This window comes from Haemaphysalis longicornis, unplaced genomic scaffold (genome assembly GCF_048455015.1).
Source record: "Haemaphysalis longicornis isolate Haplotype H1 unplaced genomic scaffold, Haemaphysalis longicornis Haplotype H1 scaffold_9, whole genome shotgun sequence".
Taxonomy (NCBI): Eukaryota; Metazoa; Arthropoda; class Arachnida; order Ixodida; family Ixodidae; genus Haemaphysalis; species Haemaphysalis longicornis.
The window spans coordinates 96,517,877-96,536,841 of NW_027526460.1; the positions used below are offsets into that span (position 1 = coordinate 96,517,877).

General features: G+C 47.1%; 2 protein-coding genes across 3 annotated transcripts in view; one reads left to right on the forward strand and one right to left on the reverse strand.

Moving 5' to 3' along the window:
- Nucleotides 1-5,974: 5,974 nt before the first annotated feature.
- Nucleotides 5,975-9,978, reverse strand: LOC144152140 (uncharacterized). The gene is made up of 5 exons (XM_077683353.1): nucleotides 9,832-9,978; nucleotides 9,210-9,445; nucleotides 8,305-8,379; nucleotides 6,509-6,561; nucleotides 5,975-6,424 (listed from the first exon to the last, which is right to left on the reverse strand). Exons 1-5 carry the CDS (start codon nucleotides 9,884-9,886, stop codon nucleotides 6,307-6,309), a joined length of 537 nt encoding a protein of 178 aa, XP_077539479.1. The 5' UTR covers nucleotides 9,887-9,978; the 3' UTR covers nucleotides 5,975-6,306.
- Nucleotides 9,979-10,030: 52 nt separating this feature from the next.
- The window catches only part of Cul5 (cullin 5), a 31,215-nt gene continuing 22,280 nt past the window's right edge, over nucleotides 10,031-18,965 (forward strand). The window contains exons 1-6 of one of the 2 annotated variants that reach the window (XM_077683348.1): nucleotides 10,031-10,135; nucleotides 10,878-10,987; nucleotides 12,454-12,553; nucleotides 14,760-14,969; nucleotides 16,745-16,983; nucleotides 18,338-18,647. In XM_077683348.1, the coding sequence (XP_077539474.1) occupies nucleotides 10,118-10,135; nucleotides 10,878-10,987; nucleotides 12,454-12,553; nucleotides 14,760-14,969; nucleotides 16,745-16,983; nucleotides 18,338-18,647 (987 nt within the window). In that variant the 5' untranslated portion in view covers nucleotides 10,031-10,117. Of the gene's footprint in view, nucleotides 10,251-10,877; nucleotides 10,988-12,453; nucleotides 12,554-14,759; nucleotides 14,970-16,744; nucleotides 16,984-18,337; nucleotides 18,648-18,965 lie in introns of both variants that reach the window. The other variant, XM_077683349.1, reaches the window with a different exon arrangement.

The following is an 18,965-nucleotide window of genomic DNA, read 5'->3' on the forward strand; positions in this document are numbered from 1 at the left end:
GCATTTCCTTTGGTGCAGCTTCACTGCAATGCGAGTTGGGCCATTATTCTCCTACAGCAGCAACAGTGACTAAGCCACTGCTATCCCATTGGTGGTGCCTATTTTGCACACACAGTTCAACAATATACGAACCTGAAAAAAAGTATGCGGCAAGTCATCTAGTTATGTAGTCAGCTAGGTAAGTTCATTTGCATAAACAAATGTGTAATGTTGCTTGAACAGTTGCTTTGGACCATCCTTTTATGTATAAAATATGCGGGCAATATGCGGGGATATTGTATTTATTTGAATCTAGGCCAGTCCCAATTTTAAGCCGACCCCCGAAAGTCCGAAGCCACGAGAAGAAAAAAAAAAAAAAACTTGCCTCAAATGTAGGCCGAACAAAAAGGCGAGGTCAGCGTTCACAAAAAGAAAACACGTTTATTGAACATGAAGATGCGGGGCTCATTTTGAGTCATCATCGCTGCTAGCCTCTGAATGCCATCCTCGTTGCGGCGCACGCAAATATCCTCTCCCGTTGCATCCTCCAACGACGGACATTTTTCTCATCCACGCCGAAGTCCCGCCCGGCTTGAACGTTCGAATAAATACGGTAAATATTTTTTTATTCATCGACAAAAAGTGGGGGTGCAGGTTGTATGCAGGGGCGGGTTATACACGCGAAGATACGGTATGTATGTATGTATGTGTTTATTGGTGCAAAGGTATCTAAGACCGAAGAGCGCCTACACTATGTTATGGGGTCCTTCAATAGTCAGGTTTGATCATAAAATATGTATGAGATGAGAGTGGTATATCTTAAAATATTGTATATATGGGTGTAGAGGGCTCGTAGATTAAAACATGAACATGTTCATAATGGCTGATGAAGGGGATTATGGGTGGAAACGTGACTGCAGCTCGAGCTGATGAGCCTGCTATGCGAGTGGGCTCCCCTGTGTGAACAAAGGAGCCTATGACCTTGCTCAATGGTCGTAGGCTCCGAGGTCACGCACTGTATGAGATGAGCTTCAAAAACTCGATATCTGCAAGAAAACCTAAGACATTTGTTTGTGAACATAGGTTCATCTCCTAAAAACAGTGCGGGATGTAGTGGAAGTTGTACTTACAGATTTTAGGAAAGTGCCGTTTTCTGGCCTCACTGCAGGATGTGCACTCAATTAATACATGGAGGACGGAGAGCCGTTCCCCGCACTTGTCACAAACTGGTGGGAGCGTGCCATACAAAAGTATGCGTTAGTAGCACAAGTGTGGCCTATTTGCAGTCTGCGAATTGAGACTTCAACGTGTCTGTTTTGTTTTTCTGTTGTATGTCTTCCCAGGTGTGGTTTTATTGCGCGCAGTTTGTTATCTGTCTGTGTGTCCCATGTGTGCTGCCAGGATTTACAGATTTCTTCTCGGATCACTGATTTCATATCGAGGTAAGGGACCTGTGGTATGTCAACACCACTACGGAGGGCCGCCACAGTGGCATTCTGGTCGGCAAATTCATTTCCCAAAATGCCACAGGCATATTTAGCTTCGACTTATAGGCAGGCAAAAACAAACAAAAAGTACACAACGGCAGTATTTTAGGCTGCAATGACAGCAGGATGAACACCATTTTTATAGCTTAGCTGCTAATGGCACTCCTTTGGGAATTCTTGCGATGCTTCAGATGTTTGCAATGCTATTATTGTGGAGTCACCTGAACGGTGGGCTATGTGAGACATTATCTTTTAGATGAGGACACACCTTTCGAAAAGTTTGATTCTTGAAATACAGATGAAAAAAAAAAAGTTAAAGCAGTTCCACTCAACGTGAAAGCAGTCAAGTGTGGAACAGTATTTCGCCAGAGGCGCTGTGGTGCCGCTCTCTGCTCTTTGCTACCATTCCTCACGCACTTCCCCTCCCCGTCTCACTCCTCTCGATGAATTGAACAGAGGTTTATCCAATGCAATTCAATTTTCCCGCCTTCGCAGTGCTCGCACACCTTCTCCTGGAACAGCTCGCATCCTTTTTTAAATGCGAATGCATTTATTAGCCGGGGGTTGTCTTGCTCCGTTGGCCGGCGTGCGCCTGCATTCCTCCAGCGCGAGCGCACGTGCGCTCGCGCCTCGTAGTTCTGCCTTCGTCGTCGTCGTAAATGCGAATGCATTTCTTTCGCCGTCGTCGTCGCACGTGCGCTCACGCCTCGTAGTTCTGCCTTCGTCGTCGTAAATGACGCGGCTATGGAAAGTGTGCGCGTGCACTCCAAACCCTCTGACCCCATAGTCTTGGTTGGCGACTTCAACGTTGACGTGCGCAAGAAGAGTGGCGAGTGGCTGGTCGAGTACATGCAGACCAGGCACTCTATGCATTGTCTCTCTGCCGGCTTCGACACGTGCCCCACTACCATTCACAGGAGTTGCATTGATCTGGTCTTTACGCAAAACTGTGACGCGCGTATGCTTCTCAAAGACCCTTTGACCGTGCACTTTAGCGATCACAGGGCAGTGATTGTGGCCGTCAGGTACAACGATAACACAAACAGGTGCTGATGAATAAATGATTACGTTCACACTCTCGTCATTAATTACGCCATTACTCACAACACACTCATCGGTGCACCCAATGCATTCGCATTTCTGCACGATTCCCTTCGGGGAGGTGCGGGGGAATTTTTTTAAATCTATTGTTTCTTGTTTTGCCTGGAACAACACGAGTGGGAGCTCCATTCTTTTTGTCTTTGCTTTTACTTTGCATGTGTTGGAGCCTTTCTGCGACATTTAGAATGCATCGTTTTCTCTCTTCCGTGGCCACTGTTTTTCATTTATAATCGTAAAAACCAACCCAATGAGCATTCCTGACTAAATCAATGCGGGGACTGCCGGTTAAGTACATATATTTTGCCTCAAAATGTACCTGCAGTTTTCTTTGCACTAAATAATGGGGACATGTATGACCAGTGCCGAGGGTTCCAGGAGTTTCAAATAGCTCTGCATGTATAAACCTGTTATTCGTATCTTGTTCAACTTCTGGCCGGAAGGCTGAATCGAGGGACAAGCGGGTATCTTTTAGGTGCGAAGCACCTCATGCTTGGGGCTGTGTCCCTCCCTCCCTCGTTGCCGTTGTCCGCCGTCCGCACTCTACTGTGCATGCGCGTCTCTTCAGCCCCATCAGCGTTTGGGCTGACGTCAGCGCAGACCACTATAAAAAGAAATACTTAGGCGGCGCCCGGTTTCGATCCCATGACTTTCTCGCCGCAACGGGAGGTACGTGGCGCTTTTCCCACTGCGCTACAAACCGAGACGGGAGCATGTGCTACGAACGCGCCTTATGTCCTTCACTCATTCAAACTACGTCAAGAAGCTACTGATACAGCGAAGGCACGCGAAGCTGAACGTCAACGGAAACGACGAACTGAAAAAAACTAATGGGAACTTCAGTCAACCCCATGGCTGCTTCGCATACTACTCAGGGTTCCCCTATGGGAAGATGGTGTAATTTTTTTTTGTTTTGAAGCCTCTGTTTGGGTGCATGACTCCGCCTGACTGCAGTGGCTAGATCCGTGACCGTGGACGAGCTACGGTGACAAGCTGGTACCCTAAAGTGCCCCGTACTTAAAAGGTGCTGTGGAGACCTTCTCTACAGTGCCCTCTAGTACTAGAGGAAAGAAGCGACCAAAACCAGCCACTCTAAGGTGTTCAAATCTTTTTGGCTGCTCTCCTGGCCTCTTTGGAAGTGACAGCTTGACTGCTTGTCACACTTAACTGACACAGCTTGACAGCTTGAACGATGAAGCAGACAAAAGTTTGAGAAGGCTGTGAGAAAACTTTTATGCTCACTGCAGTTCGTGCGGTTGCTCCTTCAGCGTGTTCTTGTGATGTGCTTTGGACTGCTGTGAATGCAAACAAATTCTACAACACTAAACGTAGGTGCTGTGTGCCACAGTAGACACTGAACATTTGCACAAGCACGAGCTCATGCCTGTGCAACGAGAATAAAGCGCGAATGTTTTATCGAGGCTGCAACACTGGTTCTCACAGTTCCACAGAATAGGCTACCTCATTTAATGCCAGTACTTTGATACTCTTCACCATACTGCTCTACTTTGTTGAATATGGCTCCCAATCCACCGAAGTAAAAGTAAATTATGACGGAGAAGTGGCCATCAATGCAGGCGGAACTCCTCACAGCGCAGGATGCTCTGCTACACACATCTATGCAGATCATTCCGGCTTCAGTGTACAATCTTTACTGATTTATCGGCAGCTGTTCGGGCACTTCGTAAAACTCTTACGCCCAATGAACTTCTGCTAGAAATTCAGAATGTGGTGAACACTTACCCATGCCGTGTTCACGTGTCATGGAGCCAACAGCACAGTCACCCCGCAATGCAGGCTGCAGATGCCAGTACACACCCCATGCGTATGCAATATCCCACTCCTCTTGTACCTTCCTCAGTGGATATTCACCAAGCTTGTGCAAAATAATGGCTATGGCGCATCGCGCACGCTTTCATATCCCTGCATGGTACCAGAGTTACTTGATACATCGAAAAGCTTCGGCACGGTACGGCTCTCCCTGGCAGGTTGTCTTGCCAAGATGAGGACCTGCTCTCGACGTCTTCGCCTGGGAGTCGCCTTCACGCCAGCTGTGACGAGATGCTGGCCACCTCAATACCATGCCCCGTCTGACTCCACGTGGCCCTTTTCGCCCCGTTCCTGTTGAACAGGCTACAGCGAAGCACTTGGTGTGGAGTTGCCCTGCCCTGGGCAGCCTACACTTTGTGCCCATCGCCTCCTGCGGCCTGTACCCCGGACGTCCACCAGATTCCATTGCGTGGATACAAGGTCCACACATGGACCTCTGCTCTGATTCCTTCGGGAATCCAGAGTGTATCTGTACACAGTTTTTCCTTATGCTGAACAGCAAACTTCCACAATAAAAAGAAGAAAGACTGCCCTGTGAGCAACATGGATGCTACATGCAGTCAGCACTTCTGCACTTATGAGTGTACAGAAACGCTGCCTTTTGGAGCCAGGTGGTGAAGTGCCTAACGAAAAGGTGCACACTTGCAAATGATGCCGTGTCACGTTTTTCCGGCATCTGCCACACTCCTGCAATTAGCACCAGCAAAAGAAAGCTTTTTTTCACTGCACAGTTTGTCGCCATGTTTTTGTAAGACATCATCGGGATGGGTCTCAGCGTTAATGCCCTGGTGGACAAGAAATTAATTTGGAACTCTCCACTACGGCATGCCTTATAGCCTTGGTATAGCTTCGGCGTGCAAAACCACCAAACTTGAACTTGGGTAGGGTCCCAGCAGCTCCTTCCCTGAACAGTATGTTCAGTGTAAATGACGCGAGACTTGGGTGAATTGGTACATGAAGCTGTGGAAACGAAGCAACGCTGTCGAAGGCACCAGTGGTACCGATGTTCAGAGGGTGCTTAGCGCGAGCTTAGATAAGCTTTGGACGTACCACACTCTCGCAGCTGTTATAACAATACGGGCGATGCTCTCAGGTGCACCAAATTCACAAGTACTAAATCCAAGTGACAGCCAGAATAACACTGCTTTGCATACAAGCCACTAGTGTGGCCAACCACCGTGCTCCAGACTCACTGGGTCAGCCATCTGAAGAGCTTAGATGGGAAGTCCAGGGCTCTGCAAAGTCACGACTGCCACCACCAGATAACCTTTCTTTTAAAGGTCCTTGCTCAGCACCGAGACTTCATGCGACAGCTGTACAAGCCACCGTTCCACACTTAAAAGGTATCTTGCACCGTTGCTACAAGGCACGTGACAAGCCACTCCAACGAGTGCTTTAAGGTATCCCGGCCAAGGTGTCATGTGACCAATTTTCCACGTCCTCTTAGCTTATTGAAAAGACCACGCATTACAAACACTACCATTACCAAATCCCATATGACACTTGGGGTTTTTGCACACGGACTAGCCTGCAGACACTTACTGCTTTAAGCAATACCAATGATGCCACCACACAACTGCTGCGGACTTCGATATGTTTATTTACACACCAAAAGCAGAAACATGCAAAAGAATACAAACAGTGCTATGCTTTCTAACATGAAATGGACACCCTGCCAGGTGACAGACGCGAGCATTTCATTTCAAGGGCAAAAGGGCCCTGAGCTCTTGTGCAGCTGCATTCGTTTCAACAATTTCTCACCTGCGTGCACTATGCAATGGCAAAACATCGCCAATCAGATTCTCGTCAAGCACAATCCTAACTGAGCAAGCCAATGTCCTTTAACAGTTCCAAAAAAAAAAGTGGGGAATAAAAATAATAATGAAGAAATCTCTCCAGCACAAAGCTCCCTTCACTCTGCCACCTCGTTCATCTTGCTTTTCAGGTCTCTTTCAAAGACCTTCTTGACGTCGCAAAAGCCCTTGCGCGTCTTGCCAAAGGAGTTGGGGCCGGCAGATGTTGGCGTGTCCCTGCAGCCAATGAAAGAGTGTGCCATATATCCCTGCCATATACAACACGTGCCATATATAGCACGTGTCGCGCAGATTAATTACCTGCCAATGTTGCGCATCCGCATCTTCGCCTCTGGTGGCATTTCCTCTTCTTCCTGGAATGCAAGAGGTGCTACGTCTGAATCACTGCAGCCAGTTTTTTTAAGCACACACTGCAGCCTGTAAAAAATTACTCCAGCTATAGTGGTATCGGAGCTGTACAGCCGTGGTACTTAGTTCTGCACCAGATCAATTCTGTAGCAGTCGATTAATTTTTGGCAGAAATTATTGAACAGCAAAACTTTAAAAGCAGGAAAAGCTCCTTTCGCACTCCTCATTTTGGTACAAGAAATAGCTGACGCGCACTGCATGTACCGACCCTCGGACAGCGGCAAAAAAAAATTCTTTGACCAGAATTAAACTCATTTCTTTCACTTTCAATACTACTCAAAACAAATGTTTCCTCGGATGGTCAAACACAAATCTTGAACAGCTTTCTTCATTTTTCATTCAAATCTGTACAGTGATCAGGTACAGTTGTAAAAAAAGTTTCCAGTCCAGTATGCTTACCAGCTATAAAAGAAATTGGTACGGAAGAATCTTGTGGTTTACTTTCACTTCCCCACTTTGGCTCAGCACGAAAAGATGATAGCTTTTGCTAGCTTTCTTGCTCCATTTAAACCAAGCAATAACCATATGCTTTGACTTCTTTGAGATGCACTGGAAGCTAGCATGTCCTAGAAAACCTCGCATAAGTTCCTTCACTTTCATGCTGCTACAAAAAAAGTGGTAGCAAAAAAAAAAAAAAAAAAAAAAAGGATCAACATGCTTAAAGGAGCCATGAAGAGAAAATACAACTTCGTTTAATTTGAAAGAACTAGGATTCAGTATCTCACTCAGCTCCATTAGAGCCACAAAAGATGCTTTTTAACGAAAAAAAAGCAAGAAGTACTTAAAAACTTTCAAATTTTGCGCCACAGTGACGTGTTATGAGCAAGAATGACGTCACACGGGCCAACAATAAATCATAATTTTCAGTGCGTTAACTGCACGTTAGCATTCAAGTGATGCGGTGAAATGGAACTAGAGGCCCCTTTACAGACGTCCAGTCTTGTGTCGTCGCGACAGGTCAGTTAGGCGGCCGCCAATTGCACAAACAAGGTTCCGTGACGTCATAGAAAAGTTGCGGGAAATTGCCTAGGGGGTCGCGACTGCTTCACACGTTTTCTTTCATATCTCCGTTATTTGTTCGAAGATGGCGATGATATTGGTATCATTGTTATCGGGACTAAGCGGTCTTTCTAATAAACCCAACTTGTATTTTGTCTTCATGGCTCCTTTAAGCAGGAAGAGCATCTGCCCTATGTTCTACAGAAAAACACTGAAAAAGCATAGTAGGAGGAACAATGCATGGAAATCAAGCACAAATGGTTATGTGCAATTGCTGCGACTGGATAGGAAGTAATACCTAAAAAAGCTACACTAAGGTGCAACATTACAATACGGGGAGCAACATTACAGGTAACTTCGTACTAGCTCACACGTATAACACTTCCGCTTCCGCCGCATGTGCCTGCAATCACAATCCACAACACGCTATGTTCCGTATGTAAAAAAAAAGGAGGCAATCTAAAGCAGAACCACCACTAACCAAGATTTTTATTGCCATAAAGGAGGCTTCAAAAGAAGGATAATTGTTCACTTGTGCAACTAAGAGAACTTGCATCTCGTAATAACAAGGGCACACCTAACTTCGACAAAAGAAACAAAGCGAAAGTTGGAAAAAAAAAAACGAAAAAAAAAAACGGGACAGACAGACTGGCAAGAAAAAAAATGGCGGTAAGCAAAAGCCCACTCACATCGCTACTTTGATTGAAGGCCTCTGCAACAGACAGGCTCGAGGTCTTCTTCACGGCCCCCTGCTCCTTGGTTTTCTGCACACAGGGCATGAAATGGAAGAAAAGAGAATAATGGATAACACGCGCACAACTGATGCATGCAAGTGCACCTAAGCAAACATTGGGTTGCTTCTTAGCTGAAGCTCTCACTCCATTAGCCACACTTTGCTGACTTGTAACGAGATCAAAGTCCATTGTATAGTGAAGCAGATCACAGTGTGGCCCTCTGCTGCTATTTTGAAGTGTTCTCCTTAATTCAGGTTCACTGCGCAGTTGAGGACGGAAGCCCCCCGGGTCCATTTTCAAGAGCCACGGCTAACTTCTTTGAGACCCACTGCTTGCATCTGAGCACATCGTCTTCATTAGCACAGAAGACATGCCACAAGTTTCAACCAGTCAAAACGAACCCTGGAGACCTGGAACGAACATGTCACGGATTCTTGCCCTACCCAATGGTACATAGGCTACAAACGTACTGCAGCAGCTTGGTTTGTGTGAGTCCAGCCCATTGTAAGTAGCCTCAAGGGAACTTGCCCGCAAGGTTGTGATTGCCACTCAAAATCTTTCCTAGGTCATGTAACGGTTTAATCATGTTATAATGTGATTGAGTCATTCAATCAACTGGGTTTGTTTCGAATCGAAACGAATTCTTAAACAACAACTGAAAAGCGAGGTATGAGAAGTCTGAACCTGTAAGGTTCCTGGTAACTTCGCTGGGAGCACTTGGATATGGCTGAGTATTTGAAGGGGGCAGTTGGAGGTATCAACGATCTACTCAATTACGCACAAAAACGGTTTATAAACAGAGGTGACAAGCCAGTTTTGGGTGTTTCCATTACATGCGGAGGAAGAGAAACAAGGTTTACCGCCGTGCCAAACTTGATGGAGATGGGCGCAGGTCCAGGCTTCCTTTCGTCAGCTGCCTTGGCGCTGCTGAAGGTCCGGGAGAAGCCCATGGTGATCTTCGGCTTCTTGACCGCGGCCTCGTCTCCTCCGCCCTCGCCATCGGCAAGCTTACGCTTCTCCGCGTCGGTCGTGACCGGGGACTGCTGCTGCTCGTCGTCGTCGTCGCTGTCTGACGCTACCGCAGTACTGGCAGCGCCTAGATCAACGGCAAACACACTGGCAGGTTTAAAGCAACGGCTCGATTAATCAAACGCCCGCACAACATCGCCGACAGAAATGCACTCGGGCATGCCTTCTACATCGCAACCGCTTTCAGCTTCCAAAAAACAAACTCAAGAAGTTATCAGTTGCTTCTCCTTTCATCACCAATCGTCAACCCCGGCACACGATCGAAATGCTTTGTTATTTACCCTTTCGGGTTCTGTAACCCGGACATTCCGAAAGGAACGGCTGATCGAGTAGTCCTAAGGCGAACGACAATACCCAAAGACCCAAGAGCGTTAGGAATATGGAACCCTATTGTTGAAATCGTTTGATTAGTACAAAATTCATGCGATTAAAAAACAAACGTCAGTCGATTACCTAAACTAGCGGTGCCTCGGTCATCCCAGCGACTTCTTCCCGTAGAGCTCGCCATTTTGTACACAGTTCGTTGTTATTAGACTGATTAGACAGCGATGCAGATCGCATGGCGCCAAAATATTGACGCTTGTTTCCGGTGCATATTTTGAAAAGTTTAACGACGTTTAGAGTGTTAAATTATGTTTTACGTCATGATACAATAAATTTAATAAGAAACATTCACAAAGGTTTGTTTCTATGTCGTGTTTATAAGAAAGGTCGACATAAGTCGCTGCGTGCAGTTAGCATGGCGGCGTCGATGAAGGTGAGTGCTTTCTGCTGGCGCTCAAGTTTTCCCGAATGCGTCCGGCCGGCTTACGAACCTCCTAGCTGTGACGAATGTTCGCTCCGTCCGGGCCGTAACGATGCTTGCTCTAAAGGTATCCGCGTCACTCTCCCCCTCAGATATTGGCAATGCTCGTCACATTAGGTTTAAATGGCAAGTAAACACAACGGCAGCTGATCGCTACAAACAAACAAGAAACTGGGAATATCTCGTGCCGATGGCGGTAGTTAAACGTCGAGCTCATAGAAAATCTTGTACCTGCACAGTTTCTTGGTTTCGTTTGACCTTCCTTCAGTCGCGCTGTGTGAATTTGGTGCTATCATTTGATGCTGTGCGAAGATTTCCGCGCATCACGATCCCAGGTGCAAGCTTGGGTCTGTCGCAAGACGAAGGCGAGTGATCTTGGAATCGCTTGTTGCGATAGCTTCTATTCTCGGGCCGTTGCGTAGCCTGTCTGCCAGTGAACTTTGCGCGGTAAACCCGGCTGTGTCCGGAGATATCATCCGACATTACGCCTTGCGGCGCGAGATTCCGTTCCGGTGTCATCTGACGAGTGACGACTCTGGGCCGGTTGAAGCGTTGGAGGCTGTCTTTCGCGTCGTATTTGAAGAACGAGTGGCCGTAAGGGTGTTTCAAACGACATCCGTGAGCTCTAACGTTCTGGAGCGAAGCCGCTGAAGTTGAAAGTGCGAGTCTGCTTCTCTTGTCGACCCCGACGCAGGAAAAGTCGCAGCTCCAGTTCGACGAGCGGTGGCCCAAAATGCGGCCGACGATATTGAAGCTGCTTCACCAGGACTCTATCACGAGAAACGAGTGGCAAGGACTGTTCTGGTGAGTGTCCTTTATAATTGGGGGAGGGGAAGGGGGCTGTGCAATCCACCTTTCTTGTTTTTCCTTTTGATTTCGTATTTTACGTACTACGCCGGGAGCCTGTTTCAGGATGAAAAGTAGGAACTAATAACAGCCGTGCTTCCCTAAAAGCTTGAAGAAAAGTGATGTTAATATTGGAGCCTTTTTAGTTAAAATGAAACGGATGTGTTTAGTTTCGTTACCCACATTCTTACAGTTTATGTAATGCTTCATGGGATTTCGCTGCTGTATTTTCATGTAGGCTGTATGTGCGGTTTTGCGTACTGTGCACTGTGTATGGTTGTGCAACTTGTGAAGTAAACGTTTGCACTAAAATTTCTGATGGAGGCAAAAAGCAGCAATGCCTGTGTGTACGAGATTTAGGCGCACATAAAAGATCCCCAGGTGGTCAAAATTAATCCAGAGCCCTCCACTACGGCGCGCCTCATCGCCTGCGTTGCGTCGGCGCGCTAAACCCTACAATCAATAAATCAACCTTGAAAACATCAAGCATTGCTGTATTCGTTGGTTGTTACAAAATGCGCCACGTGATTGTTGTGAACAAACCAAGGAAGTAGTATCGCCGAGCTCGGTATTATAAAAAACCTACTTTAATGACCTACACAAAATCGGGTAGGTAGTAAACGAACGCTTTAGTGAAAGTAATTTTTAGGGGCGAAGCTCCTAGAGCCATGGGTCTGTCCATCCCTTGTGTCTCGTGGTACCTGACCGCCGCATGCTTTCGGAGATGTCGCAAAGTGGGCCGCGTTGCACGCGCAAGAACCGGCCGCAACCGGCAGCGCAAACTCGGCACCGGGAGCGCGAGCTGGTCTGTGTTCGCCAACGGAGGCGCGAGCGCACGTGTACTGCGAGGGGGAGATCACGCAAGAGATCGCGCCACGAACGCAGGCAGTCGTTCTCGGAGATCGAACGAGACGCAAGGACCTTTGCTCGTTTCCTCTCGTCTTGTTCAGGGTGCACAAGTTCGCCCTAAATAAAAGTTCTTTCTTTACCGTTGTGTCCCATCCTACGTGACAAATTGTGGTGGAGGTGCGGGGTAGTCCTCGATGGCGCGGGGTCTTTCACCAGGTCTGGGCCTGGGAGCATTGACTCCGAAAATAAAAGTTGATTTGTACAATGTACGCACACAGTCTTGCGTCTTTCTTAATGATGTAATGGGCGAACTTTTACGGGAAAGTTACGGTTACCGATGATCTCCCCCTCTCGAGCTTCGCCCCACTTATCATCATTCATTCCGTGGATATGGCGTGATTTTTTTGTGGCTGAAATGTAACACAAACTCTTGGATAGTGCACGAGCTGAAACCTTGTTTGAAGTCATTCATTGTATCTGCCCATGTACTATCTTCAGTGTTTTGGCATGCAAAACATAGAGATTCTCACTGCTGGGTCAACGTACGAGATAATCTTTGCACATTTGCTTTGCAGGGACATCCACGCTGTGTGCCTATGGGATGAAAGGGGGCCTTCCAAGCTGTACGCAGCGCTTCAAGAAGACATCCTTGAATTTATCAGCATTGCACAAAGGGTCAGCGCATCCTCCTACTCTCAATTCCGCATACCCAAGGCCCCGCTTGACATTACTCTAACATTTAATTGCATTTAAAGCTGTGGCATTGCTTAGAACAGTGTTCCAGAACTGCACTGTTTCACTAATACAGTTGAACCCCTTTATAAGAGACACGTACCGGGTAGCAGTTTCTGTCTTTTACGAGATGTCTCTTATAAGCAGGGAACCATGCTTTCACTTACTATACTCGGTTACAACTCAAGAACGGCACCACCTCATGTAGTATATCACTGCGCCAAAGCGCCGGACCCGTGATGTCAGTGCGCGCGCGTTTTGAAAGGGGTTTGCTATGAATGTGTGATATTGTCTGCCTTGTCTCGCGCAGTTTGTTTGTCGTCACTGGAGTCGTTTATAAGCATATTAAGTCCAAAAAATTACGGGAACGGCTCACGCCATGTTCAAAATATTCCCAGTAACGCCCTACTTGCGCCGCGCGGAGAAACATCCGGCTACGGTGATAAGGCACAGCGGCAACTTCTGGTGCCGTTTTTAAGTTGTCACCGAGTATAGTCAGACCATAGTTTAATGTGGGCACCGTATGACTAAAATAAGCTCAAAAGAATGCTACAGCAGGTCGCGAAAGATTCATTCTAATTTATGTTTGGCCCCCAGAATTTATGAAGCAGGTCTGAATCTGCTTCATGACTGTATTTACACTGTTTTTTACTACCGATTCTACAAGCTTTTTTTCTTTCACTGTTTGTGGAAGATGAATCGTAGATGTTGAGTTCACAAGCCTGATGAATAGCCAGAGCGCACAGCTCTTCCACTCTGTGCTCTGGCTATTCATTACGCCTGCAGGACTCAACATCTGCGATGCTTCTTGATTGGGAGCTACTTGAGATGGGAGAGCCCGCATGTGCGGTCATGCTCCAATGGATGGCAGTAAGCTTCAACCACTTCTGTAAGTTGCATTTCCATTGGCAGGGCTTCTCATCGTCATTTCATAGCTGACTGAACCACTGTGTGTTTGCTGAAGTTATAATAAATAGCGACTGCAGGCGTCTGTCGTCTACCTGTGTTTCCAAAATGGAAGCAACTGCAATTTGTGACTGGTGGCACTGCATCTGAAGTTAAAATCTCTGTTACAAGCGAGATTATTGATTAAAGTTCAAGGATGACTTGTCTCTTATAACCAACTGTCTTCTACATCCGATGTCTGCTATAAAAGAGGTCAATTTAATGGGAAAGGTAGGGCAGCCAACCATGTGGGTGAATAGTGTCTCTTATACCCATTTGTCTCTTACATCCATGTCTCTTATAACAAGGTTCAACTGTAGCTGTGTACCGTTAACACCCAACAAGGCAATAAGTTGTGATCGTTTTTTTATTTGCTTGTTTAAGTGACCATTACACTAAAAAAAGGCACACAAGGATGTTAATATGATGTAAAAAGGGAACATGTGCATGGAACTGAAAGCTGAAAACAGAAACATTTGTCTGGGGTTACCTGAACCAACAATGCCCGTGAAGGGTCTGAGTTGTGCACGACTAGGTGTTAAACCTAGATGTTTATGGATATTGTTGCATTGCTGAGCAGGGAAGTACTAAGTCCAATCCCTCGCCACACTGGTCGTGTCGCTGATAAAGGCAGAAAACGGAAACACCTGCATGTATGCGACTTCAGTACACCTTGACGAAGCTGAGGCAATATAAAATAATCCGCAGCTTTCCGCCATGGTTCTATGTGTATTTCACCATAGTTAAATTTGTATCCAATGTTTCTTTAGTGTGTAAACCCCCATTTCATTTTTCACTTCCTTGTCCCTGTGCTGATGGAAAGGAATTCCCCCACAACATTCCCTCTCTGCAAGCGCCCCACTAATCTTGGTGGGGCACTTGTAAACTGTAACGTCATCATCATCATCCTGTCTACGCCCACTGCAGGGCAAAGGCCTCTCCCATAGATCTCCAACTTATCCCCGCAAACTTCTTGATCTCCTCTGGCCACCTAACTTTCTGCCGCGTCCTTCCATGCTTGCCTTCTCTAGGGATCCACTCTGTTACCCTTAATAACCAACGGTTATCATGCGAGTAGTTGCAAAGAGGCAGAATTGTAAAGGCTGAAATCAATAGGGCTTGGTGCTCCTGCCCTCCTCTGCCCCCAAAACGCCACTTGGGGGGACTGATCGAACCGCCCGATTCCCTGCCCTTGCGATTGCAGCGTGTTCTGGAGCACCAGGAGGACCAGGCGCTGCTGAACGCCTACATCCGGGAGTGGCGCAAGTTCTTTGCGCAGTGCAGCTACCTGCCCATGCCCTTTGGGCAGCTGGAGACGGTCCTGGCGGGCAAGAGCCTCAAGAAGTCCGACGAGGGGCTCGTGCGCAAGCTCATGCTCGACACCTGGAACCAGTCCATCTTCTCCGCCATCAAGGTGAACGAGAAGCGAGGGGGGCATTGTGCTTGGCAACAACCTCCTTGCAGCCGCTTTTATTGATTCTAAAAGCACAAAGCCTAGACCATGTCTTGGTATGGGTTCTTTAAGGGGGCAGACTGCTCTTAGAGCTATTTTTTTTGTTTACCAACCAATTCTAAGGAAACTCCACTGCATTATAGAGCTTTTCTTTTTGTGCTGATTTCAAATCTGCCATTAGATTTTTTGTAAGTTGATTATATTTTGAGTTAATTAATGATTAATTGCCATTATTTTGGGTCACAGTTACAAAATAACCACTTCATACAGAATGGCAATTACCACGTGGCTAGGCAGACAAATGTCTAAAGAATACAACGCAGGAATAACTTTTTTGATTTAGCTATTTTTGGTCATTTAACAACACAGTGAACTTCGCTTCACCCGCACTCAGCCAGAAATGGCTCGCGGGTGGTGCCAATTGAACACAATAATAATTTTCCAAAGACTCTATTTAAAAAATTTGTTTCCAACATTGTATTCTCCACACATTTCGGTATCAAAAGCAAAAAGAATTACAGTTGTACCTGCTGTGGGTGCCGAGATATCGGAGGACAAAATGTTAGCTTTGCATTGCAAGAAAAGTGGCGTTTCACCATTAGGATTCTGTACTAACTGAGCTGTAGAGTGCACTTTAAAATGCTATTATAATATAATAACAACAAAATATGGTTCCTTTTGATGACAAAATTTACAGACTGATAGAAAAATGGCCGTGAAGGCTGAAAATGCCATTTTTCAGAAAGCGCTTTCTTTGACCATTTTTCGGCCCCAAAGACCCAACTGCCCACTTAACGCAAACTGCCCTGCCAAGAAATCTGCCGCATCTGGGTGGTCTAACCCTTAAGGAGCACTAAAGGCTGAATGAAATTTTGTTTTAGCTGAAAGATCGTAAGTTTCGTAGCTCTTTCGGATTTTGTTCAGTGAGCAGCGATGCATTTTTTGCTGAGAAATACGCAAACAAAACTGTATAAAAGCTTTACTCTGCATTTTTTAATATGACAACCCCACGGAAAGCTTTGATTTACGTTTATTTCACGTTCTCAACCGCTTAGGAACTGTTTATTTCAGGAAAGCATCTATAGATGCTGCTCCAATAATGCTCTCTCCGTGCACAAATATTGTGACATCACAAACCCTGGTACCCAAAAGAGTACGGGGCATTGTCATCTGTTTTCACGTTTCTGGCCTTTGCTGCTTTATTAAACAACTGCTAGTTGTGAGAATGATATATTTAGATTCTCAGCACCATAATCCATCGACACAGGCCAACTTGTATTTACCCTTTAGTGTCCCATTAAGGCGCTGTGCTGATTCTGTTCAGAACGTTGAGGAACCTCTGCTCTACTGCCTAGGAGGTCCCAGAGAAATGGCTCTGGCTCCTAGCATGGCTTGCTCCCTTTGAATATCTCGTCACAGTGCTGCTGAATGACTCGTCACGGCAGCTAGCAGAGCAGTGATGGCACCCAGTACACGATGTGGCTAGTTTGCACAGTGGTATTACGCAGTGTCACAGTGCAGGTCTCTCTTGAATTGGGCGCCCCTCCTTTGCCTTCTGCAACACTGCTGACGGCATCTCTGTGGCCCTAGAAGCAATCGTGGCAGTGTCCCCTTTGCAGGTTTCCGGGAAGTACAAAATGCCAGGCTGGCTTCTTTTCATATAGAGCTTGCGTTCCAACCAACCTATTTTGGTGGGAAGTTTGAAAAAGCCTCTCTCGTGGTGCTCCCATTTGCAGGGCCGCCTGCAGGCGAGCGCCATGAAGCTGGTGCATGCCGAGCGCATGGGCGAGGCCATCGACTCGCAGCTGGTGGTCGGGGTGCGGGAGTCGTACGTCAACCTCTGCTCCAACCCGGAGGACAAGCTGCAGATCTACCGGGAGAACTTTGAGCGTGCCTACATCGACGCCACGCGCCAGTTCTACCGGGCACAGGCGCCCCAGTTCCTGGAAGACAACGGCGTCCAGAACTACATGAAGTACGCGCGGCCTGATAAGCCATGCTTAGCAATGCTTGGAATGGCCTAATGCACATGCCCCTCAGATCTGACATTCACTGGGTTTGAACCATGGGGAGGCTGTACAGTTGGAAACAAAAGTCTGGATTCCGTGTCCAAAAGAATTCGTTCTTTGGCTTGGACTGGGAAACAAACAGGGGTACTATTGTACTACTGTGATGTACAAGTAAGCAGGTTGCCGGCTGCCGTTGGTATGGGTTTGGGCCTTTGCTCCCGACTGTACAAATGCTTTGAATACAGCAGGTTCTTTTATTGGCACGTGAACACCATGTGTCAATCTCCAACAGGCATAGGTCGCTTTTGAGCCACAGCATGTTCTCTTTGGTGTCCATGGCATTTCATTGTTCCACGCAACCTAAGATTTTTAGTCCAGGCTGCATACTCTGTATGGATGCAAAAAGCGAAAATGCCCATGTGTGGAGATTTGGGCGCACCTTAAAGATCCCCAGGCGGGGAGAAATAATCTGGAGCCGTCCACTATTTTGAGCCTCATAGTTCAAATGAATTTGTTTTTTGTTCAAACTTCCAGCCAACAGTGTTCCATTTCTTCAAGCTGTGTTTCTGTAGCCTTACTATACTCGGTGACAACTTTAAGAACGGCACTGGAAGTTGCCGCTGTGCCTTATCACTGTAACCGGATGTTTCTTCGCGCAGCGCAAGTAGGGCGTTACTGGGAATATTTTGAACATGGCGTGAGCCGTTTCCATGATTTTTTGGACTTAATATGCTTATAAACGACTCCAGTGACGACAAACAAACTGCGTGAGACAAGGCAGACGATATCGCGCATTGAGCCGTTTCCATGATTTTTTGGACTTAATATGCTTATAAACGACTCCAGTGACGACAAACAAACTGCGTGAGACAAGGCAGACGATATCGCACATTCATAGCAAACCCCTTTCAAAATGCGCGCGCACTGACGTCACGGGTTTGGCGCTTTGGCGGAGTGATACACTACATGAGGTGGTGCCGTTCTTGAGTTGTAACCGAGTATACCCAATGTGCACGACCAGCGTACTACATGAATGAGTTATAAAACAGCGCGGGAAATGAGACTACAGAAAGGGCACACAGACAGGGTGCTGAGAAATGGCTCTGGCTCCTACTATGGCTTGCTCCCTTTAAATATTTATGACAGCGCCCTGTCTGTGTGCCCCCTTTCTGTGGTCTGGTTTTTTTATAACTCAGTTATGTACCAACTGGCCCGCCTTCAATCCGTGATACTGCATAAATCGGGTAACAAGTCACCCTGTGTGGAATGTTACTATGTGGCGGACCGAGAGCGGGTGTGTGAGTGACGGCACAAACGCAGGTATGCGGAGCAGAAGCTGAAGGAGGAGGAGCAGCGGGCGGCCCGGTACCTGGAGTCGTCGCCGCAGTCGTCGTCGGTGCCCGCGCTGACCGAGTGCTGCGTGGCCGTGCTAGTGGGTGCCTTCCGGGAGCCCATCCTGGCCGAGTGCCCCGGCATGATCCGACAGGGCCAGACGGAGCGGCTGCAACTCATGTTTGCCCTCATGGACCGCGTGGCCGACGGGGTGGCGCCCATGCTGCACGACCTCGAGCAGCACGTGCTCTCCCGGGGCCTGGCCGACATGCTCGCCTCGGCCGACATCATTACGCAGGTATCCATCCGTCATCCCCAGTGAACACTGCCTCTCGCTGAACATTTGTGCGCTCTTTCCAATTGCCGTGAGCTGAAATCAGGGGCTGAACCTTATACATACAATAGTATTAGTCAAGTCTTGGGGAAGCCTTTTGCAGTCATAGCCGCTGTATTTTGCAATTCCCTTGTATTTATACCTAGTATGTAAAGTCGGAACATGGTTACACTTTATGACGAAAGGATGAGCTTTATCAGCCTAATGGCTTTAACAAAGCAATTGTAGTGTAGTCCCCTTTTGTGTAGATAAAGACTATGGTTACATCGTAATGATCGGTCA